General features: G+C 41.0%; 2 protein-coding genes across 3 annotated transcripts in view; one reads left to right on the top strand and one right to left on the bottom strand.

Annotated features, from left to right (window-relative positions):
• The window catches only part of LOC119657119, a 56,179-nt gene extending 45,175 nt beyond the window's left edge, over positions 1-11,004 (top strand). The window contains exons 5-8 of the mRNA XM_038063879.1: positions 1,732-1,966; positions 9,888-10,008; positions 10,290-10,409; positions 10,475-11,004. Of these exons, the coding sequence (XP_037919807.1) occupies positions 1,732-1,966; positions 9,888-10,008; positions 10,290-10,409; positions 10,475-10,766 (768 nt within the window). The 3' untranslated portion in view covers positions 10,767-11,004. The remainder of the gene's footprint in view (positions 1-1,731; positions 1,967-9,887; positions 10,009-10,289; positions 10,410-10,474) is intronic.
• Positions 11,005-15,590: 4,586 nt separating this feature from the next.
• LOC119657464 (UPF0472 protein C16orf72 homolog) lies at positions 15,591-23,847 on the bottom strand. Of its 2 annotated transcripts, XR_005250139.1 has the most exons (6): positions 23,180-23,847; positions 17,183-17,269; positions 16,906-17,092; positions 16,690-16,812; positions 16,213-16,547; positions 15,591-16,117 (listed from the first exon to the last, which is right to left on the bottom strand). XR_005250139.1 is itself a non-coding variant. In XM_038064381.1 (5 exons), exons 1-5 carry the CDS (start codon positions 23,340-23,342, stop codon positions 16,424-16,426), a joined length of 684 nt encoding a protein of 227 aa, XP_037920309.1. In that variant the 5' UTR covers positions 23,343-23,847; the 3' UTR covers positions 15,591-16,423. The 2 variants fall into 2 exon arrangements, 1 of the variants encoding a protein (XP_037920309.1); XM_038064381.1 differs by having other exon boundaries at positions 15,591-16,547.
• Positions 23,848-24,955: the final 1,108 nt, after the last annotated feature.

Here is a 24,955-nt window from a genome sequence, read left to right as displayed (position 1 = left end):
TAACTTGCACAATGCAAAAAAATATGTACCGTAATAAAATGGAAACACCTTTTCTTTTGACTTTGCATCTTTCCTAAACCCCGAATACTACACTAGAGCTTATGAATTCTAATATTATGCAAGTACTTCTATTGCCTTATAAACCTCATTGGGGTGTGGTGCATATGCATATGGATAAAATGGATAAGTGAAAATGTTTGGTCCTACCTTAGTGGAAAGATATGGTCGGTTTCTTCTCCATAAAGGAATCCAATATGGAATTCTGAAATTCATTCCTTCAACTATTCATAAATAAGCTCCCGATCACAAAGTAGCTTAGCTTCCTTAGGTAAATCAGTTAAGCACCTGACTATTATAAATTGAACTTTTATTTGCTTGATGAAGAATTCAGATGCTTATCAATCAATTTACTGCCCAAAGAGGCTGTTACCGACGAGAACATCAAAAAAGTTCACAACATAATTTTGGATGACAGCAACGTGAAGTTGATCGAGACAGCTGAGGTCTAAAGATAACAAAAGAACGTGTTCTGGACATATCGTGCATGAATGTTTGGGTATGCGAAAGCTCTGTTCAAAATAGGTGCCTTGCAAGCTCATAATCGACCAAAAATAATAACTAGTTGACGATTCTGAGCAGCGTTTGAAAATCTTCCTCCATAAAAAAAAGACGAATTTATGCATCGATATGTGACAATGGACGAAACATGGCTCTTTTATTTCACGAAAATCTAAATGATCGTCGTCTGAGTGAACTGCACGTAATGAACCGACTCCAAAGCGTACAAAGTCACAGCATTCGGCTTGCAATGCTATAACATCATGTACCCCTTTTGAAGAAAAAGGAAATGCTGTTTCATCAAGACAGTGCACCGTGTTACAAATCAATGGAAACGATGGCAAAATTGCATGGATTCCACTTCGAATTGCTTCCATATCCACCGTATTCTCCAGATCTGGCGCTCGGTAACTTTTTGATGTTCTCAGACCTCAAGAGAATGCTCACTAGAAAGAAATTTAGCGCCGTTGCAGAGGTAATTGTCGAAACTGAGCCCTATTTTGAGGCTAAAAAAAGATCGTATTATCAAAATTTCTATATTAGCCTACAAACTTTTCAGCCCACCTGATATACCCCGAAAAGTACTTCACCTAGGGCTAAGAAACTGAGACGCATATTCGGAAAACTTAGCGTACTTTCCACAATATCTAGTTGGCCGTTGAAATGAATTCAACATGCGAGAAAGATCGAAAAGGTCTAGTAGAAATGAGTGTCGAAATAAACAAGATGTAATTTTGAGATGTTGGGTACTAAATAACGATAATGTGTGTCCTTTCACAGTATATTAGAATTCCGTTTAATTGTTAAGCGCCAGCTTTACACCTAAAATCGTACGTGTTGCCGATCTGTTGCCAACCTGTCAACAAGGACGCATCCAAGCTGGCAACAGATGGACAACAATGCCAGATTTAATGTCGACTGTGTAGCTAACTCTTAAAATTAAAAAAAAAAATCTTGAACATGGAAATGGTCTAATAAATAATTGTTTAAAGGTCCATAATAGGCGCTTCTATACTGATGTGCCTTAATCGTTTCTGAGGAGCTCACGAATATTGGTATTTGATAGATAATATAAGTATGCATAGGTAAATTACATGTATGTCTTGTTTTGTATTCCTCGCCAACATCTCTAAACTAGCCTCACGTTTACTACATTTTCATATATAATTTCAGCGTATATTGGGCCATACAGAAGATGCCTTATCAGCACAATTGAACCACTACTACTTCGTTGTTGCGGACATTATCAGCGATACACCTCAAGGGAAGTATAACGTGAAGGAAGAGAAATTCATGTCATTATGTTATGCTGGACACTTGCCTGGTTATACGATGAATTTCAACCGCCATGGACTGGTGTTCTCAATCAACACCTTATCGGCGGCTAATTTACGAAGTGGTAAAACGCGTAAGTCTTCTTTCTTATTATATAAATATTCAAATTCCTTCAAATTTCTACCGTGTGAAATAGTGAATCGTAACGTAGAAAAAGGATAACCAGTCGAAGCAGAAATCAAGTCGGAAACCCGCGAAACGGCATGAACACTTTAATATAATATTTCGTTAGAGTAATGTATATGAATTTAATGTCAGATTATTCGTTTTAATGTGATACTGATATTATATGTTGCCTTAGGGTACAGTTACGTCCTGGTGGTTTAACGTGAGTACCCGCCATGTCAGCCTAAACCCATTACTTTCTTATTGAGTTTGTGACCACAATCAAGCCCCCGTTGTGACATTCCAAATGACACCAGTTTATACTAAGGCTCAGCACTCATAGTGGTGAATGTGAAACCCATCGAAACCTCTACCGAACTGAGGAACACGGCACTGGAGTTGTACAGCGCAACACCACGCTTGAGACCCGAAGGACTCTGTCCGCGATGTAGACATAATCACAACCCCCATGAAATGGCAAAAGTCTGACCCAAGAACACATGCCCCAGGAATTCTCTTGAGACATATGAAGTCGGGACGCTATTCCGTTTCCCTTGCTACGAGATAAGCGCTTCTGAGGCTTCGTGGCCGAATCCACTGTAACTCGTGTAGACTCGCGTTTGACCCCCCAGGGCCTTGAAGCATATGCCTACTGCGTCACGACCAGCAAGTCAATGTGAATACAGGGTTTCTCGGTGCCACCACGTGATGGTTCTCCTTAGCAACTGGTGAGGTTTTGATTTAGTTGACAGAGTCAAGTCAGTTGAAATTTAAAATTTGTACAGGGTGCGGCAGCATAACTTCCTTTTTTAAAATGCGCTAGTGGTCTCGTTCAAGAGGGGATACTGTAAAGTTTTGTCCCGACACGGTTCAGTCGCCATCAAGCGTTGGAATAGTGAGGAGCGTGCCTTTGCCGTTGAGGTTTACTTTTCAAGCGGATGTTCGGTTATTGCAACACAGCGTGCATTTCGGAATCGCTTTAATTTAGCCCCGTTGGCTCCCGTCCCAGACCGCAAATCAATTGTTACATGGGTCACTACATTCAGACAAACTGCAAGTGCGACAAAAGGAAGAACTGGAGTCCCTCGGCCCGTTAGATCATCTGAGAACATTGAAGCAGTGAGAGCGTCAATGTTGCGATCGCCACGGCGTTCTGCGCGCAAACACGCATCTGCCCTTGGACTATCCGATCGTTCTCCGAGAAGAATTCTTCGTGATGATCTTCATTTTCATCCCTATAAGATGGCGATAGTGCAGGAACTTTCAGAACATGACTTCAATTCTCGGATGAACGCGTGTGAGCTTCTTCTTGATGTCGTTCCCGAGGGTGCTATTGTTTTTTTAGCGATGAAGCCCATTTTCATTTGTGTGGGTCGGTTAACAAACAAAACATGCGCTACTGGGCTAACACCAACCCTCGAGAATTGCATGAAAAGCCTTTGCATTCACCCAAAGTCACAGTGTGGTGTGCAATTTCCTCAGCTGGAATTATTGGTCCCTGGTTTTTTGAGGAAAATGAGGTTACAGTGACAGTGAATTCGGACCGGTATGTAAACATGCTACAAAATTTTTTTTTCCCACGGCTAGAAAATTTGGATTTAGGAGACACTTGGTTCCAACAAGACGGTGCAACAGCACACACTTCAAGAGCATCGATGGCTGTTTTGAGGGAACACTTTCCAGAGCGCCTTATCTCAATTAGAGGCGATTTGGAATGGCCGACACGCTCTCCCGATTTGTCCCCTTGTGATTTTTTTCTATGGGGTTTTTCGAAATCCCGTGTTTATGTGAACCGTCCAAGAACCCTACAAGATTTGAAGACCAACATCCAAGAAGAAATTGCCAACATAACACCTGCTAACAAGAGTCATGATAAACGCCAGAAATCGGTTTACGCAATGTATGGAGAATGGGGGACGTCACCTAACAGATTTGATTTTCAAAACAATGTAAATAAAAACTTTAGACATGTACCGACATCATAAAAAATAAATAAATATTTTCCGATGCATACAATAGTTTTTATTGAGTTTTGAAAAAAGGAAGTTATGCTGCCGCACCCTGTATCTTCAGACTTCCGCCACGGAAGAGAAATTTATCGTTGTAGCTACCCTGCTTTGCTTTGCCGCGCTACATGGCGGGCGGAATTGGTTTCTGAAAAGGGGAGGAAGAAGACGAATTCGAGCGGGAGTGAGGTGACGTTTTTGCGTATTGTGAGGTAGCGAAATTGTGTGTGGCGCCGGAGCGTCTCTTTTAGCGCACGGAGCGTAGAGGGGAAGTAGCGAATTCCCACCGCATCTTTTTGCCACTGCTGCTATTTTTGGTCTGATGTAGCCTAAAATGTCGGCTGGTCGGAGAGTGTGAATCGTTCGACACGGAGGGCCTCATACAGTAGTCTTGACGCTCGTCACTACGTAAAATCTTCCTTAGGTTAACAATGTGCTAAGTATGATCCCCTGATTGTGACTGTTGTGAACGTGGAGGGAGGGAACGAACAGTTTTTGGCCTGCCCAGCGTGCCAGGGAGAGTCACGATTTTTTTTTCATTTTACCTTTGACTCACCTCACCCGATTTTTTTAGTGCGAGCGGAAAAAATCCGAAATTCTGAAATTTCCTCATATTTTGGGGGTTTTGGCTCGAGGTGGGGATTTTTGCTTAGACAAACCTGTCCCGTAGAGGCCAGGTTGGAGGGGCCGAACAAAAGGAAAAAAGGAACTATTTGCTTCTAAGTGCTGTCTGACAAGCAGACAATTTAGGACGTAATGATAGGTTGTAATTTCCTGTTCTTTTCACTCACTTCAATTCCCTGTACACATTCAGGTTTTTTTTGAAAATGGAAAAATCTTTGATTAAATTTTTACGCGAGATATCCGTCTGTTGACAGGAAATAGCCTTTGATTGAAATTTAACTCCAGGAAATCTTTCAACGGTCTCAAAAGTTGTATTCTCCTATCCTTATTCTTCTTCGTGTTTGACCAGTGCGGTTTGATGTTGTTGGTTGATTCGTCTTCGGTGCTGACGTTGCCACCATATATTTTGTCTTGCCTTCATTTGAGAACGTTGACAATTTCTCCTATCTAGGTTCGAAAATCACAACCGATAACAGCTACGATGATGAAATCCGCGCATGGTTGTTGTCAGCCAACAGAGCCTATTTCAGCTTACAAAGACTGTTCCGCTCGAAACGTCTCACCATAGGGTCAAAGCTCTTACTGTACAAGACTATGATCTTGCCAGTCCTCATGTATTCCTCGGAAACTTAGGTTCTTAGCAAGAAAAATTGCGAACTCTTGGCGGCGTTCGAGAGAAGAATCCTTCGAAGAATTTTTGGCCCCCTACATGAGAATGGACGTTTCCGTAGCCTACACAATGACGAAATCTATGAGTGATACCATGACCGTCCGGTTGTGGATAAAATCCGGCTCAATAGGTTACGGTGGGCGGGTCACTTAATCCGTATGGATGAGGATGATCCCACCTGGAAAGTCTATAAGTGCAATATCTATGGTAGAAAAAGAAGACGGGGCAGACCCTGCCTAAGATGGAGCGATGGCGTAGGTCGGGACACCAGACAGCTTTTAGGGATATCGAATTGGTGGACCTCGGCGCAAAACCGGGATATCTGGAGTTCCTTATTAAGACAGACCTAGACCGGATACTGGTTGTTGCGCCGATGATGATGATGATGAAATCTTCCAACTTTAGCGTTAAGAAACCTTCTTAGTTATAAGCCTAGCTCTTTTTTTAAGGTTTTGTGTAAACACATGCATCCATACATGCAAAAGGGGGGTGTAAATTTTTTTTTCATCAAATATAGTCATGTGGGGTATCAAATTAAAGGTCTCGGTTAGTACTTTTCGAAAACAGGCTTAGTTTTGGCATTTGTTAGAAACGTGGGGAGTGCGGGGGGTTGAAAGTGATCATTCCTTTAAGGGGGCCATTCTCAGAAACTACCAAACCGAAAAATCTGAAAAAAATCAGGAGGCTGCCACTATATGGTGCCTAGGCTCCGAAATACCTTCCATGGTGATATCTGCACAAATAAAATTAATAATAGTACATTACTATAATTTTTAGTAATTGGCTGCAAAACCCCCCTTAAGTTCATCCTAGCACCACGACATTTCACAACAATATAGAGTATAACATAGAGCATGATCGTACGAAGTTTGGTGGAAATCGCACTATTACTAACAAAGTTATGATACGTCAAAGTTGTGGCTTCTTCGCAAATTCAAGACTATGAATGTCAATATCATCCGAAAGTGGATATTCTCACATAATATATGCATATATTACGCGCTACGTACTAAGAAATACACAAAACCTTTCGTACCTGAAGCGTCCAGCTTCCGGTTTCCCGACTTGTTAAAATCGGTTTACCGTCTGTCTGTCTGTCTGTCTGTCTGTCTGTCCGTCTGTCTGTCTGTCTGTCTGTCTGTCTGTCCGTCACACGCATTTTTCTCGGAAACGGTTACAGCGATTCACACCAAATTTGGTAGAAAGGTGGGAACTGTGAACGCTCACGCATACAGTGAGTTACATCCTTTTACGTTGAATTTAAGGGGGGGTCCCCATACATGCAAAAGGGGGGTGTAATTTTTTTTTCATCAAATATAGTCATGTGGGGTATCAAATTAAAGGTCTCGGTTAGTACTTTTCGAAAACAGGCTTAGTTTTGACATTTGTTAGAAAGGTGGGGAGTGCGGGGGGTTGAAAGTGACCATTCCTTTACGGAGGCCATTCTCAGAAACTACCCAACCGAAAAATCTGAAAAAAATCAAGAGGCTGCCACTATATGGTGCCTGGGCTCCGAAATACCTTCCACACTGATATCTGCACAAATAAAGTTAATAATAGTATATTACTATAATTTTTAGTAATTCGCTGCAAAACCCCCCTTAAGTTCATGCTAGGACGACGAAATTTCGCAACAATATAGGGTGTACCATAGAGCATGATGTTACCAAGTTTGGTGGAAATTGCACTATTGCTAACAAAGTTATAATACGTCAAAGTTGTCGCTTCTTTGCAAATTCAAGGCTATAAATGTCAATATCATTCGAAAGTGGATATTCTCACATAATATTGTATATGCATATATTACATGCTACGTACAAAGAAATGCACAAAACCTTTCGTAACTGAAGCGTCCAGCTTCCGGTTTCCCGACTTGTTTTCACGTGCAATAGGCAACGGAATAATCGTAAAATTGAATATTGTCTTAAAGTTTAGATATTGTTGGCGTGAAAGAAGTAAAAATAGAATTTCGATTTCATTTCGATTCGGAAGAATAAATAATTTCATTATGAATTAAATCTGAGGTGGTTTGTGCTCTGACCTCCCCCGGAAGGCGTCGGTCCTCCCGTTGTTTTTTTTAGGGTTCCCCCATTATGTTTGAAGGGGTAAGAGGCGAAAGATTAGGTTGAGGTGGACCGCCGCAGGGCCACCATGTCATTTGGCCCCACATGAAGAGGAAAGGAACACGGGGCCACTTGTCACATAGATAATAATAATAATCGTTGACGCAACAACCCATATTGGATCAGCGCCTTAAAGTGTGTTAGAGCACTTCATTCAAGACCGTAACGGTACACTACAGTACACTGTAGGAGGCAATGTGGTCAACATTGCGCTCGCCCGAGATTATTACCCTGATTTGACTCAGGCACTCATTCACAGCTGAGGCGACTGGTATCCGACGTCAAATCACGATACAAATCTCACTGCCACCTGTGAGATTCGAACAGTGACCTTTCGTACGACAGCCTTATGCTCTAACCACTCAGTTGTCCGAACATAGATCAAAGATAAACTCTGAGAAAATCTTAGTTTGTTCTGTCTTCATATGCGTAGAGCTAGCGTAAATGCGCTGATCTAATTCTTCTCCGTCCATCCCACGCGCGTTAGGCTTTTGCGATTTAGTCCTCTGGAATGAAACCTTCGGTGGTATCACTCCACCTCGAGACATCACGTCTTTAATAAAGTAGTTTACCCCGGGTGGATTTAGTTTTGTCGACTTTTGAGTCGAGGCACGTGATAAAATCTCTGTGTCCTGACAGAGAGATAATATGTGAGAACCAAGAACCCAGGCCCACATCTAGCCGAACTGCTAGCATTCGGGTTAGCTTCAGTACGTACCGTCCGGTTCCATATATTATCTCGCGCAGTCGGTATTCACAACTGGGAAACCTGTTAGGGGAGATTGTTTGATTGACAACCTTGGTGCCAAGGTGATGCAACGCTGAGTTCTCATCGCAACAGAATTGGCGTCCAACATGACGCAGCAGCGTTGCGTGCGTTACAGGTTTTCCACCCAACCTGGGGCCACAGTTGTTGCGTACGTAAGAGCTTCCTCAAATATTCATTCCGGATTAATGGTGATAGATATTAATGGAATCACTGAACGAAATTCCTCTATTGGAAGCTTGGTTAATGCAAACACGGACACCATCTACGGCAATGTTTGCTGTCCTCTGAAGTGAGGAGGGAATAAGTAAATGCATCCAAGATCTTTCTTTCAAGCACAATCGATCTGGCAGGGATAATACCTGTGGTGGAAAAAGAAGACGAGATAGGCCCTGCTCAGATAGATCAGTTGTGGCGCTTTTGGTGATGATGAGATGAATTTGCTATTTCGACACAAAAAAAAATGTATGCTCTTTTTTAAGATGGGGAGTCTATTTTCCTGAATTGCATTGTAACGGTCGGCAAACTTGCACAGTCACAGATAAAAATCTAGGAGATATGGCTCGGTTATCGTGTTTGTTCAAAAGCTGATAGGTCTAAGCCGATGTGATCCTTTAAAACATAAAGATCCTTGAACCAATGAAAATTCAGCTCAGTTTGTAATGAGTGGAATTTCAAAATTTCATGGACATTGGCAGTGCAATTTTTTCTTCACATTTTAAAGCTAGCATATACGAAGATTTCAAATACGTGTAGAAACACGCCTTTCCACAGCAAAATATGAACACAGTCTTCGTACGGGTTGTACTACATAATCGTATTATTCTTCAGACATTTTCAAATAAGTTTCGTTCATCTGCTTTATATAAATCTTTATTTTTAAGGTTTTGTGTGAAACAAGGCTTTGTGTGGAACAAAACCTTATTAGAATTGATTCAATGTATGTCTGTCTGTCGATCTGTCACACTCGATTTATTCAGAAACCGCTGCACTGATTTTCATGAAGTTTGGTGAGAACCGGTGGTCTGGGAATCCCTTTACATATAGCAAATGGCCCCATTTTGTGTTGAGTTTCAGGCGGGCTCTCCATACATGGGTTATTACATGAAAGGGTTCAATAAGTACTTTTCGAAACTTGTCCAATATTTGACATCGAGTGAAACGTAGAGGAGTAAGGACTCAAAATGTGACTCTCAAAAGGTATAATAGATCTCGTTCTCAGTACCTATCCAACCGAAAAGATCTAAACGAAATATAGGCTTCAAAATACATCCCGTTCCGATATTTGCACAAATAAAGTTAATAATACTTTTATATTATTTTAGAAATTTATCTGAAACCCCCTTAAGTTCTTGCTAGAAGTACAAAATTTTGCCTGTGGTATAGGGGATAACATAAGGCGTAACTTTGGGGAGTTTTAAGGAAACCTCACAATTATTAACAAAGTTATAGAAAGTGAATTTTGTGCATTCTAAAATGCGTATGACGTCATCATAACATATCAATTCGTCAATACCACAACAAAGTTAGCTCATATGAATGGGAGGTCGCACATAAAATGAACACAAAACCTTTATACCCGAAGCACCAGCTACCGGTATTCCGACCTGTTTTTGGCTTGGGAATGATTAGTGCTATTTACGATTCTATATTTTTGTACATGTGGTATTAACAGGATTAACTAACATTTTACTTTTCAGCTCGCCATTTTATTACACGAGCGCTACTATCAGCCCAGAATTATGATCAGGCAGTAACCATTTTAAGAGACAGTGGCGTAGGAGCTGGGGACGGATGCTCAATAAATATGACCTTTTTGAAGTAAGTTATTATTAAATGATTCAATAAAAACCCATGATTCTCTGGTTCCACAGCACCGAACGCGTGTTTCTGTTGAGCTATTTTTTTTTTAAATATACACTTTGAAATCAAATCAAGAGTGCATAAGTCGAGCTCATTAATAAGAGCACATACATATGTGTATACCCGGTTGTTTGTCAGAGGAGACCTGCTCATCATTATATGTGCAGCCTCCGATAACATTCACCTTTACTGGAATATATCATGAACCACTAACTCAAATCTACTAATTATCCTTCCAGCAATAATGATCCGTTCACCTTCTACAACATTGAGATGGGCCCAGTAGAGCAAGGAGCGAACGAGTCGCCATTAGATATCAAAGTTATTAACAACAACGAACACAACTTCCACTGCAACAGGTATTTCAATATTATTGCAATCACGTCAATGCCTTAAAATAATAATTTCTCGATGGTTGTTCCAGTTACTTACGACTACCGGTCAAAGAAGTTGGAGGTGCCATAGTGGATTCAAGTGTGGCCAGAATGGAGACCTTCAGCTCGTACCAGCCTCCAAAAACCAAAGAGGACGTAATCAAGTTATTGGGAGACCAAACCAATCCACCTCATACAGTATTCCGGGAGAATGGAGACGTTGACGAGTATGTAAAGACCATCGCCTTGGGAGTATTTGATTGCATAAATAAGACGTGCACGCTGTACTCTGATAACCCAACTACCAATGAGCCTTTGGCGGTTATATCCATGCAACTATGAAAGGATGTATCTTGCTTGTCACACTAGACGCTTCACAGGAATTCAACAAGGTTTCCTGGAGAATATATTATATATGTTGCCTATGTATACGATAAATGTGTAAAACATTCATGTGAATGTTCGTGCCTTCTAAATAAATTATTCTTATTTATTTTGTGTTACCTAAATAGTCGTAAATGTCTTGTAGGTTTGGGAATAAATGTTATCATGGAATACAAAACGAAATCCGATTCTGTTAGTCTATTGTTTAATTAAACTTTTACCTGTCGTCATTGAGATCATTTCTGCTTTAATGGTAAATATTATTGAATGGGATTATTTGTCCTTTTAACTCGCGGTCATCCGATTATTCCAATCCTATAATCTCTCTCAATCAGATACTTTTTAGGGGAATCCCCATTTTTCACAAATTTTTATGTTGGCATAGCAGCATTGTTTTAGCTTCTTTGCGGTCATGCATTTTTTAAGGTTTTGTGTAAAACAAAACCTTATTAAAATCGATTCAATGTCTGTCTGGCTGTCTGTCACACGCATTTTTTTCCAAAATGGCTAAACCGATCCGAACGAAATTTGGTGGACAGATGGGAACTATGAAATCCCACGCATACAGTGAGTGGGATAAGTTTAGGTGGAGTTTAAAGGGGGGCTCCCCATACATGCAAAGAGGGGATTCAAAAATTTTTTTACTGGATATAGTTGTGTAGGGTATCAAATGAAAGGTCTCGATTTGTACTTTCCGAAGCTGATATTAGTTTTGGCATAAATTGCAAAGTGCGTTAGTAAGGAGTCAAAATGTACGCACTTGAAGTGAGACAGGACTCATTTTCGGAAACTATCCAACCTAAAAATCCGGAAAAAATCGGAGTGGTGCGCCTAGATGAAATCTAGGCCTCAAAATATGTCCCATTCCGATATCTGCTCAAATAAACTTACTAATAGTATATTACTACTTTTTAGAAATTTACTGAAAAAACCCCCTTAAATTCATCCTAGGACTTCCGAATTTTGTACCAGCATAGGGGACAATATTTTGTATATATGCGCTAAATTTCATTAAAATCAGGCAATTAACGCCAAAGTTATAGCATTTCAAACTTAGCAATTTCGCGCGAGTTTACTGCTTCCAAAGCCATGCAAATCAGTTGCTGACGTCATAATTACCCGGAATAATTGACATTCACGTGGAATATTAAAGTCACATTTATGAAGAATCTATTTATCTGCAGCCCTTTTTAAGGTTTTATATAAAACACTTATGTGAAATCTAATCTTCGAGAGATGTCCCATTCCGGTATCTGCTCAAAAAATTTACTAATAGTATATTATCAACTTTTAGAAATTGACTAAAAAACTCCCCTTAAGTTCATCCTAAGTCTACTAAATTGCACCGACATAGAGGACAGCCTTGTGCATACACATGCCAGGTTTCATGAAAATCCAACTATTAGTGGGAAAGTTATAGCAGTTCAAACTTATCAATTTCGCGCTAATTAACAGCATTCTAAGCCATACAAATAAGATGCTGACGCCATAATTAACGAGAATAATTGAAATTCGAGTGAAATATTAAAATTTCATTCAAGAAGAATCTAATTCTCCCTAGCCCTTTTTAAGGTTGGGACGTGCGCTGATACGTCGATCACAAAGAACACCAGTTGGGGAATGCCACTTCATCCAGGTTGCATTAATGCGTGAAACAATTTCATTACGCAGTTCTCCATTGGCAGATAGCGTTGACTCGAGATTTTTAAATCGCTGAGTTCTAGCAATGGCAGTAACCAATGGAGAACTACGTTATGCTCCTCACATAGGGAAACACAAAACCTTTTATACCTGAAGCGTCAAGCTTCCGGTTTGTATATAGTTTTCTATTGGTGTCGGAATCCGGAGTGTCGGTCAACAAACATGATGATGAAACTATTGAAAATGTGGCTCCGGACAGGGTGTTGGCAAAGTAACTCGGAGATTGGAACTGATCAATTATGATAATGTTGGAGAGGCTATATCTCTGCCGTGTACGCAGGGAAGATCCAAGGAATTCCCGCTCTCAGGGCCTATACTTTAAGCAAAGGCGGTATGTTTCAGGAAATAATTTCCGGATATTACAAATTTTATCGCAATGGAGAGAAATCTTGCTTGAAAACGCTATGACATCTGTGGAGAGATGTCTGCATTATTACCGTTAATCGATAGATTGGTCGAATTAAACTTATAATTGCGTAGAATCTAGACGGCTGCTTACAAAAAACGTTGGCTACTATAGAAGAACAGTTAGTACCTGGACATGAAAACAATAACGAATCGCTCACGATACTGGCACCAAATAAGAATAGAATATATTGAATTGTCCTCCCTGCTCACTAATAGCAACCGGAAAATGCCTTGCATCTTTTCTCTACCCTACTGCCCCACGTAGTTCCTGGGCGGCCCGCACATCAGCCGTCCTTGGATAGTGGTTTCCATTGATTGATATAACCGACAGTAAGTTATTGTTCCTCCTTAATGTAGTTTTACCAATTCCGCATTCTTAGTAACAAGCCCATACCTTCTCCTACACACCCTATTTGTCACTTGAACCTCCGGGGTGGGGTTGGCAAATCGAAATTTATTATCATCGAATCGGAATACGGCCACTTTGTAGTGTTGTAGCTTGTTCAGGGGTGACCTGCGCATTTTTCCGGGGAAGAGAGAAAAAGACCTTCGCTTCCGCCTTCATATAATATCTTCTTTCCCACTGCGGGATAGGGTTAAAAATTAAACCCTACCGTTAAAACATGAAAATAGTCCCAATTTGATATCCCATGACTTTTTACTCCCTAACGGGGTTAGGGAGATGGAACTTCCCATTCCTTCTATATATCCTCTCCTCCCCACAGGATATGGTTGAAAATTCAATCTCTACCGTAATGATATAAAATAAACCCACTTTAAGGAGCCACAATTTTTTAAAAAGTGAAGAATGTGGTCCTTACTGGTTTTCATCGGGATTGAGAAAGGGAATCCATCTTCTACCATAAACTCTTTACCCACCCCTATCCAGGGATGAGTTTAAAAATTCACCTTTTACTTGCTTTTCTACTTCATTATCCTCCTTTCAAATTCCAATTGCTTATCCCCGACGTCATATTACTCCAAAAACATCAAAGAAGTTTGAAATATTAATTTATTTAATTATTTTTTGAAATTATTAACCAAAAAACCTCACTTCTAATTATATATTTTTCAATTATAATTACGGAAATTTTGGAATATTCAAAACTGATAGAGTTTTGTTTTGTTGCATAGCTTGGCCATATGCCTGATCATGCTGTTTGTTAGTTTGTTAGCGATTCACACGCGAGATCCCTCGTTCGAACGGGGAGGCGGCCCAAAATCAGGAAATCCAAAAATTTACAATTTCCAAAAATGTAAAATCGTGAGACTCCCACGTAAGATACCTCGTTTGAACGGGGAAGCGTCCCAGATTCAGGAAATCCAAGAATTTCCGCGCTACGACATCGGGGAAAGTCCGCCGCTGGAGGATCTAACTGAAATCGAGGAAAATTGAAAATTTGCACGATACCCGGGTCCGAAAAATGGCCAAAAATGCAAAATTGTGTGATTCCCATGCGAGATACCTCGTTCGAACGGGGAGGCGTCCCAGATTCAGGAAATCCAGGAATTTCCACGCTACGACATCGGAAACGCGAGATATCGGGGAAAAACCACCACTGGAGGGTCTAGCTGAAATCGAGGAAAATTGTAAATTTGCACGATACCCGGGTTACAAAAATGGTCAAAAATGCAAAATTGTGCGATTCCCACGCGAAATACCTCGTTCGAACGGGGAGGCACCCCAGATTCAGAAAATCCAAGAGTTTCCACGCTACGACATCGGGAACGCGAAATATCGGGGGAAATCCGCCACTGAAGGGTCTATCTGCAATCGAGGAAAATTGAAAATTTCCACGATACCCGGGTCGGAAAAATGGCCAAAAATGCAAAATCGTGCGATTCCCACGCGAGATACCTCGTTCGAACGGGGAGACGGCCCAGATTCAGGAAATCTAAGAATTTCCACGCTACGACATCGGAAACGCGAGATATCGGGGAAAATCCACCACTGGAGGTTCTAGCTGAAATCGAGGAAAATTGAAAATTTCCACGATACGCGGGTCCGAAAAATGCCTAAAAATGCAAAATCGTTGGTTTGCGATGCGAGATATCTTATTCGAACGAGGAGTTGCCCCCAGATTCAGGAGATCCAAGAATTTCCACGCTACGATATGGCAGGAACGCGAGACTGGGCGAAATCCGCCGCTGAAGGACCTATATTTTGTCGCAAATTCGGGTGGCAGCCCAAAGCGAGGGATCCGTGGGTGAGAAACAGTGGAAGAAAGTATCTTTCCAAATGGCCCGGGTCACCATCAGGTGGATGTTTGATCCAGGACTCCACATTGCCCAAAAAAAATTTGGTAATTTATTCTTGTCAGTTTCAAGCTGATTTGGCTTTCCAAAATGCGGTTAATCTTCGATCTTTCCTCACTTCAAATAATTCGGAATCAATGCCGACACACACGTTCGGCTACAATGTTGTCATCATTAATTACACACAAATTTCGACAAACACTCGCTGCTCTGTGTTCAAGATCGAGCTCGTATATTAAACAATACCCTCGATGAATTTTATCGACCACCATGTTGAAGACGTCGCAGTTCAAGCAAGACAGACCAGGGACCAACTGCCGCTACCTCAGCAGTCTTTCAATATCAATTCAGAGTTGACTTTATAGGGCTGAACACTAGCCTCCCCAAAACTTAAAAATATATAAATGAAAGCCTATAATCATGATAATGTTTTATTGAAGACACAGTTCGCTCTACTTATAGATTCAATTCCTACTTTTGCCAAAAAATATGATTACTACTAAATAAATTATTAAACAACGTTCGAGGACATCAATTTAATTTGCAAACTATTAACAGCATCAATTTGAAATAATAGACTTTAACAAGAAGATAAAATTTATGAAAATAGAAAATGATACATAAAGAGACGAAATGGAAAGGCGTACGTATATGTATGAGTATGGAAAGAACAATTCAGCTGATAAATTATAAAAAGTGTGTCTGTCTCTGTCTATGCATTATTGTTCTCATAATTATTAATTACAGTGCGATTTGATATTATTGGTTTACGCTTATCATTATCATCATTACTTTTACCTATGTATTGCTAAATTTAATCCTTTTTACATTATCCTCTAAACGTTTAGGGTCTTGTTCATCGATATATATGTATAAATATATATATATAGATATATATAACTTTCCGCTGTTTTGCGATACACTTAAGCAAAGAAAGATAATACCTAGAAGAAAAATGTACTCGTATTGAATTTATGACTCTAAGATTCATGAAAACCGATGAATTTAAAAAAAGGATCTTTCATATGCTATTGCTCACAGTTTAATTCGCTTTCAATTGAAACATCTTTAATCTACGTTGTTTTATTAATTTTTGAAATTTCAGATGACCGGGAGTATCTTGAAAAGTTTCCATCCAAACAGGTTTGAAGATTTTCTCATGTGGGATGCTCGGGTTTCCAGTGACTTTTCCTTACTATTTCCTCACGCCTATTCATAGTTATTTTATAAATCATTCTGATGAGTGAATTCTACATGTAACGTTGTCGCTTATTGCTAAGATTTTGAACATCCATATTAACATCTAGGGGACTGGCTGGACGTTTACAGTTTCGAGCTATTTCACTAGCTACAAATGCGTAGAGTTCGGGGCCCCTGCAAAGAAACGTGCAAAAACGTACCACTTAGTTCCATACTCTCAATAATTTTGCACAGACACTAGAATTTCTAATTATAGTTTCATGTGGCCATAATTTTGTAAGGAAAGGAAGGGAATTTCTTGTTTCGGAACACATACCTCGGTCTTCTGACTAATGCTTCTTTGAACGTGTGAAGATCTGTCGGTTCAGCAGGCATTTGATTTGGTCCGACTAAAAATTGGTTACTACTGTTAAGTGGTGATTCTGGCTTTGGCGATAAACTGAAACGAATAAAGGAGCGCGATGGAATTAAATATTGAGTGCACTTTCTCCGCCTTCTTAATTCTTAATTGGAAAAAAATTGTGGGACGTACCGTAACTGAGAAACCCGTGTGACATGTAGAGGTGGTGGCGGCTTACCAGCTAAATACGCAAGTAAATCTTCTCGACGTATGTAACGCCTTCTTTTACTGCGCGCCCAATCAGCAATTTCTCTAGTCCGTCTTTGGTACCCGTATTGTACGGCTACATCGCTAGTTTTCTTGATACCTTCACATGATTCTGAAATTTAACGAATAGTCAAGCGATTATAACTTGAATTCGACTCGTTGGGTTTATAAATATGAAAATATAGAAAAAAGGGATACTGACCTTTATATAATGTAGTAACAGTACCTGCTGCTGTTTGAAATGGCAACCATAGAGCCGCCGTGTCGCTTTCATTGTACGCGCAGCGCTCTGGAAGAGTAAATTATGATTAGATTGCGTGTTATTTTATATTTCTAAATATTTATATTTCCGACAGCTGGTAGATTGTGCTTTGCGAAATGTATTCTTTATAAAATCTGAAGTTTCTTAATTCGTCCCATTGATACCCAACCGAAAAACCGAGGAAAGGAGAACATACGGCCCATAAGAATTATCAGATAGACGTTGGGGCGAAAAAATCGTAAGTGAAACTGTGAGAAAATGAATTGCACACTTGCCAACAGCATATAACTCCACCGGCGCTGAAGGAGAATGCACTTCAAAGATTATAAGCAAGCCAAAAAAGATTCAAGAAAGAAAGGCCAGATAACTACAGGGCTCCAATTGATGGGAGAGAATAATGCTGACATGCTTCTAAAGGTTGAGAAACGCCCAAAATTTTCCCAACCTGGGGAGGTATCAGTCTCATGCTGGAACTCCTAAGTGGCAACATATAGCTATGAACAAATTTTAAAGTTGATTCATTGTGACAGGAAGAAAACACGACGATTAAAACATAGATCATCATAAAATAAAGGACATCGATATTAGATTGTGATAAAAGCAGCATGTTGAACCTAGGATGGGTAGCGAAGAGAAGTGCACCAAGCAATCGGCATATATAGGTTTTATGAGTCAAATTCAGAATTTTCTACTAATAATTCAAAATTTGTTCTATCTTCTTCTTTTTCAGCCTTTGTCCCGTTCACAACCGGGGTCGGCTCGTCGTGATTCTATCTGGATGCAATCTCGAGGCTTTTAAATCCCCACCCAGCGTATCAAGCCACCGTTTTTTCGGCCGCCGTTTTGGTAGTTTACCATCGACTTTGATGATCAGACCAATCTTGGTAAGTGAATTCTCGTTAGCGCGAATTACGTAACTATACCATCGAAGAGGCCTTTTCACAATTTTTCCACGATCGGTGCAACCCCATAACGATCGCGAATATTCTCATTTCGGATGTGATCAAAACGTGTCCCGCCACTAATCCAATGTAACATTTTCGTCTCCATTAGCGCAAGACGTCCTTCATTGTCTTTTATAGTTGGCTAACACTTAGAACCATAGAGAGCGACAGGACTGACGACAATGCGGTAAATTTTAGATTTAAGATTTTCGTTGATACGTCGATCACAAAGAACACCAGTTGTGGAACGCTACTTCATCCAGGTTGCGTTAATGCGTGAAGCAGTTTCATAACGCAGTTCTCCATTGGCTGATAGCATTGACCCGAGATATTTAAATCGCTCAGTTTTGGGCAGGTCACAACCGCTGACATGATTGTGCCTATTTTATCGGGATCGTTCGTCAAAATATTGCGGGAAGTAGCAAGTACTTCAAATTCAAGAACCTGGAAGGAAATCGGGTATGAGATGATCTGATCAGAGTTCCCACTTACTTTACCAAACCATGTAAGAGAATAATTAGTGGAAAGTGAAGGTGAGTAAACTTCACATCTACAACTGCTAAGCTCTACAGCGCAATGCGTGCTGATTATTAAGAGATCCTTAGCGCTATAAGGATATACGGAAAATACAACCAAACAATCATAAGTTACGATATCAATGCGTTGTGTCATGAATAGGGTAATGATAATCGTTGATGCGACAATCCAATTAGATCAGGGTCTTGAAGTGTGTTAAAACACTTCATTCAACCCCGTAATGGAGCACGACAGGATTACAGTACCTTGTAGGTTATGCCTGATGTTATCCTTTATGTAAGTGTACTTCTAGCCTGAACTTAAGGGGGGTTGCCGACTTTATTTGCACACATACATTTTTTGGTGGGATAGGTTCTGAGAACGAGACCTATTACACTTTTTGAGGGTCACATATTGCGCCCTCACTCCCCTACGTTTCACCCGATATCAAATATGGAACCGGAGTTTCGAAAAGTACTAATCGACACCTTTCATGGCGCTACTTACTGCATGTAAAAGAAACATCAGACCACATGCTGTTACCAATTTTCGTGACAATCGCTCCAGCCGTTTCCCAATAAATCGGGTCTGACCGACAGACACAAAACCTTGAAAATTAACTGTTTTTCTTAAATCAACAAATTTAGCGGAAAAAAATGCAAAAAATCCAAAAATAAAACATCAGAGCATAGTTACACAAAAGCAATAAAATTCCAATTCATTTCTTTGCTCTCCTGTTTTTATCATATAATAATAATTGTTGATGCAACAATTCATATGCCTTGAAGTGTGTTAGAGCACTTTATTCAAGACCGCAACGGTACACTACAGTACACTGTAGGAGGCAATATGGTTAGCATTGCGTTCGCCCAAAATTCGTACCCTTATTTGAGTCAAGTACTCATTCACAGCTAAGTCGACTGGTATCCGACAACCAGTCGCAATAACAAATGCCTTTGCCACCAGTGAGATTTGAACAAGCAGATTTGAGCAACAACCTAGCGCTCTAACCACTTTATCCATCCGGACATACATCATACGCATATTAAAATTCATCTTGGAACAAATTCCTAGTATCCTCTAACAATTACAATTAGCTAACATCTAAAAATACGACGATGAATGTAAGCTAGCTACGGACTTCCGTTCCGGGCCGCATACCGAGTAATGTTGCATTCTCAAAGAACGCGGGCACGCGCAGAGACTTATCACGAACTCCGTCTAGCGGAGAAGCGACTTCACAGACCGAAAAAGGAAGCCTGAGAGAACTAACAAGTCTGTGAACTATAAAAGTACAGGGAGCAACCGTACCAGGCGCGGAATTTTTACCAACAAGCCAGCAGGAAGAAGCGTTACACACCTCGATGCTCATCCTGCCGAGACAAAGAGGGGAATCTGATTTCCGACGGATGGACACATTGGAGCAATGTGTTGAGTACTTTGATGAACAACAGCACATCGGCGAGTTGGAGGTCCCGCCAACTGAAGACGACGGACAATTACTGCCACCGCCACGTGTAGAAGAAACAGCCCGTGCAATTAATCGGCTTAAAAATCATAAGTCATGAGGAGCCGATGAGCCGAATTGGTTAAATATGGAGATGATAAATTACGCCAAGTGATTCATCAACTTGTGCTCAAGGTGTGGGACAGTGAATCAATACCTGACGACTGGCAAAACGGCATTATATGTCTCATACAAAAAAAAAGGGGGTTACACATATTCCAGCAATTATAGAGGTATCACGTTGCTGAGTACCATTTATAAGATAGTCTCCGCTATCTTGCTAGGCCGGATAGCCCCATACGCTCAGAACATCATTGGCCGATACCAAAGAGGCTTCACACCAGACAAATCAGCAACAGATCAGATTTTCTCTGCGGCAAGCGATGGAAAAACTGTTGGAATATGGACAACAGTTGCACCATCTTTTCATCGATTTCAAAGCCGCATATGATAGCATAGCCAGGGTAAAATTGTACACGGCCATGAGAGAATTCGGTATCGCAACGAAATTGATAAGGCTGACTAGGCTGACCCTGACCAATGTGCGAGGCCAGATAAAAGCAGCAGGATCACCCTCGAGAACTTTCAACATCAAGAATGGTCTAAGACAAGGAGATGCCGTATCAACCTGGCCCTGGAGAAAGTGATCCGTAATGCTGAGGTAAATGCAAGAGGTAGGATCCTCTTTAAGTCCACCCAACTACAGGTCTATGTATGCTGACGACATTGATATTATGGGAAGGACGACCCGAGACGTACAAACTGCCTTTATCCAGATCGGGCCGGTTGTTGCGCTGTTGATGATGATCATAAAATACGAAGGGCAGCACGTTTCCTATTCCATATTATGTAATCCAATGTCTTTTAAAATAAAATTAAATAAATTAATTTCATTTAAATTTTATACAAAAACATTACGTTAACAAATTTAAGCGCCACCCTGAATTTTTCTTTTTAAGGTTTTGTGTAAAACAAAACCTTATTAAAATCGGTTTACTGTATGTCTGCCTGTTCGACACATTTTTCTCGGAGACTGTAGCAGCGATTGATACCAAATTTGGTGAAAAGGTGGGAACTGTGAAAGCTCCCGCACGCAGTGTGTTACATCCTTTTATGTTGGACTTAAGGAAAGATATACATGCAAAAGGGGGGTGTAAATTTTTTCTCACCAAATATAATCACGTTGGGTATCAAATGAAAGGTCTTGGTTAGTACTTTGCAAAGCTGGGCCTAGTTTTGACATTTGTTGGAAAGGCGGGGAGTTCGGGTGTCGAAAATTATCATTTATTTAACGCGACCATTCTCAGAAACTACCCAACCGAAAAATATGAAAAAAAATCAAGAGGCTGCCACTATATAGTGGCTAGGTTCCGAAATACCTTCCATACCAAGATCCCTTCAAATAAAATTAATAATAATATATTACTATAATTTTCAATTATTGGCTGCAGAACCCCCCTTAAGTTCCTCCTAGCACCACGAGGCTATAATATAGAGTTTGATCCTACCAAGTTTAGTGGAAATTGCATCTCCAATTTCTCTCGGACATGCGCGGAGTTGAAGAGCGGGGTCCCCCTCCTCCGCGAACCCTCCGGGGATGGAGGTAAAAGTTCATTTACTAATGATTTTCCTTTGATCTACTACTTTTTAATCCCTCCCCTTTTCCCTTCAAACTACTCGTGGAGATCACACTACATGTAAGGGGCATCTTCAGGTACAAACGCCGGAACGTACTAAGGCATGGAGGGGACCCCAAAACCCACGCACCAGTGATAACGAAGGCAGATAAGGTCACGCTTGAGGATTTGATCTGTGGTCGACCTTCCTTCCTGGATTCATTATTGATTAGTTTTTCCATCCACAAGCGGACGGGTATTTTTTGATTTCCTAATTTTCAGCCACGGGTGGCTATCATAATTAGCGGTATTCCCCTTTTAATTCAGGCTCTGTTGCGAATTCATTGCATCGAATAACACTTAAACTGAGGCGCAACCGAGTATTAGTAGACTTGTGCGGTTAAATTTCGCCATCTAATTTCAGATCTTTGGACAGTTATGCCCCTGTGGTTGATCATTGTCAATTCAGATGAATCATTTTGACCATCCCGCTCACCAAGAAGCAATTAATCACTTGAACGTCCACTGTCACAATTAATATCCGCATTTAATAATAAATGAACACCAAATTCGGCTGAAAATAATTTTCCTCAGTGAGAACATGTCATGTATCTTACATTTTGGTCAACCCTAACAGTTCCAGGAGAAGCGTTTACTGCCAGTTTCGAAGAAATTTTTTCAGGCAAAAAAAAAAGACGAATCAAATTGATAAAAAGCTGTCAAAATCCCTTACGCCATTATTTCGTCCCTTTTAGCACTCTAGGAGCGCTCTAGGACCCGCTTGGCAGGTGAAACACGTTCCCCCTTACACGTGAAACAGCTGTTATCTCCGCAAGAATCGCAAAATGCGAGCGGAGGCGGTCATACGACCTTCCACCCAACAAATTTTCGTGCGAGCCGTTGGATAACACCAACCAAAACAAAAGCCGTTCGACCAGAACGGAGCATCGAATTTCCAGAAGCGGAATCTGCCCCCGTGCTTTGTTTCGTCTCATCCGAACCACGGCCGACACCTTCCCGTTCCACCACTCGAGGATGCATGTCGCCTGAAATCTCCTCCGCCGACGAGAAAACAAAAATGTCGGACGACGGACGGTTCGCCGACGATCGCAATAAAAGCAAAAGCGACACACGTTTTCGACGACCACTCCGGCCGTCCTTGAAAATTTCATGACTTCGCGATCAATCGCAAGCGGAAAGAGAGAAAAAAAACAGATGTTTGTTGATGTTCCGTCAGCGATGATGCCAGTAACTCGCTGGAAGTGTGGCGGATTTTGCCCTACACCCGGACGAATCGCGACAGGTGTGCTCGCCGCGCACGGAAAGGGTCAAAGAGAGCTGAGGGTGCACTTACCGCGATACAACTGGGCGATGGACGTCGCAGAGTCCTGGAAGGCGCTCCAAATGTTCCTGGCGGCCGTGTCTCGCTGCGCCACGAACTCTATCTCGAGGTCTTGCTGCGAGTTGATCGCCTCCAGGCACTTCTCCTCGAAGCAGCTCTCCTCGTCCGATTGCATTTTGCCGTTGTTGTTGTCGTTTCCCTTCAAAGTTCTATTTTGGTTGACAAAAGAAAAAGTTCACACGAGCGTCGAGAGTTCAGAGCGGATAGTGGAAGTCCTTGATTTGTCGTGGGTTCGATTGAATTCAATTGCTGCGATTTGCGACCAGAGCATAGTTCACGCACAAACGCGACCACACCGCACCGTTACTGAATAATCCGTGGCCTTTGCAACAGTAAAAATGACGGCCACCATCCTCTGGCGAGGAGAATTGATACGACGAAAAAAGTTTTCACGCTATTGACGTTTTCCTTCCACTTTCTGCTGACGAGCTTCCAGCACTTGAATTGCACCGAAGCGAGAACCTTCACACGCAACCTCCTGTACTGCAATTAACGTGGAATTTGAATCAATCCTGAGGATGCGATCACGATCCAACCAGCAGTCACAAAACACTTCACTCAGAAGATCGAATTCCAGACAATGATTCTAAACGCCATTTTGAAAGCTTATGCACTGTCATAAATTGTGTTTTGATTTTTCCAATTGCCCGATGAGTAGTTTCGTGACAAATGTGTGAAGGAATCCATGGGGAAGTTTTGCTTGATTTCCCAGTGTGGTGTTCGGCGGGAAATTGCTAGGGACTGGTTTTCGAAATTCGCTGGCGGGAAAAACAAAGCTAAGATTGAAATTCACAGTGGTCATCCTGTTAGTCATTGGAAATTTGAAAAATGCAAAAATAATGAAATGCATATAAAGATTACACATTGATCTAGAATTAAAGTTTAAAGAAATCACTGAATTTCTATAAAGCAATTAGAGAAAAGGACAATCACAGGCAAGTTTTAACAAAATGAGCATCAGTAGCATCATTGGCCTAAAAATCATAATTACCAAGAGACGATGGACTTATAGCCGACCTAAATGAGGACCAGCTACACTAAGAAGTTTATCAGCTTACGCTCACACAAACGAGGGATTTTCCATTGCACATTATTATTAAATTGGAGGCGTTTGATATGAAATGGCATCTCTATAGGTATTAATGGGGTGCGCGGTGTCAGTACAACTTCTCCTTTTGCTTTGCCGGTGGGAATTGTTGCTTCGATCAAATTTGGCATTAATTCTCTTAAGTCTCTTTCCATTGCAAAGTTTTGGTGAATTGAGATTTCGGAGAAGTATGATCGATGAACCAATTTTCAAATTCAAACGATGCGGTGGCATACCGACTGGTTCCAAAGAATCCAACCGGATAATTGATTTCCTCATTCGTACCAGTATCAATAGTCATCATAATCATCATCAATGGCGCAACAACTGGTATCCCGTCTAGGCCAGCCTAGTGAGAAACTCCAGACACTCCGGTTTTGCGCCAAGGTCCACCAATTCCAAAATTCCTAAAAGCTGTCTGGCGTCCTGACCTACGTCATCGTTCCATCTCAGGCAGGGTCTGCCTTGTCTTCTTTGTCTACCATAGACTCTCCAGGCAGGATCATCCTCTCCCATACGGATTAGGTGACCCGCCCACCGCAACCTATTGAGCCGAATTTTATCCAAAAATCAGATGGTCGTAGTATCGCTCATAGATTTCGTCATAATGTAGGCTACCGAATCGTCCATCCTCTCGTAGG

Source organism: Hermetia illucens, chromosome 5 (genome assembly GCF_905115235.1).
Source record: "Hermetia illucens chromosome 5, iHerIll2.2.curated.20191125, whole genome shotgun sequence".
NCBI lineage: Eukaryota > Metazoa > Arthropoda > Insecta > Diptera > Stratiomyidae > Hermetia > Hermetia illucens.
This window is presented reverse-complemented; position numbering and strand designations above follow the sequence as displayed.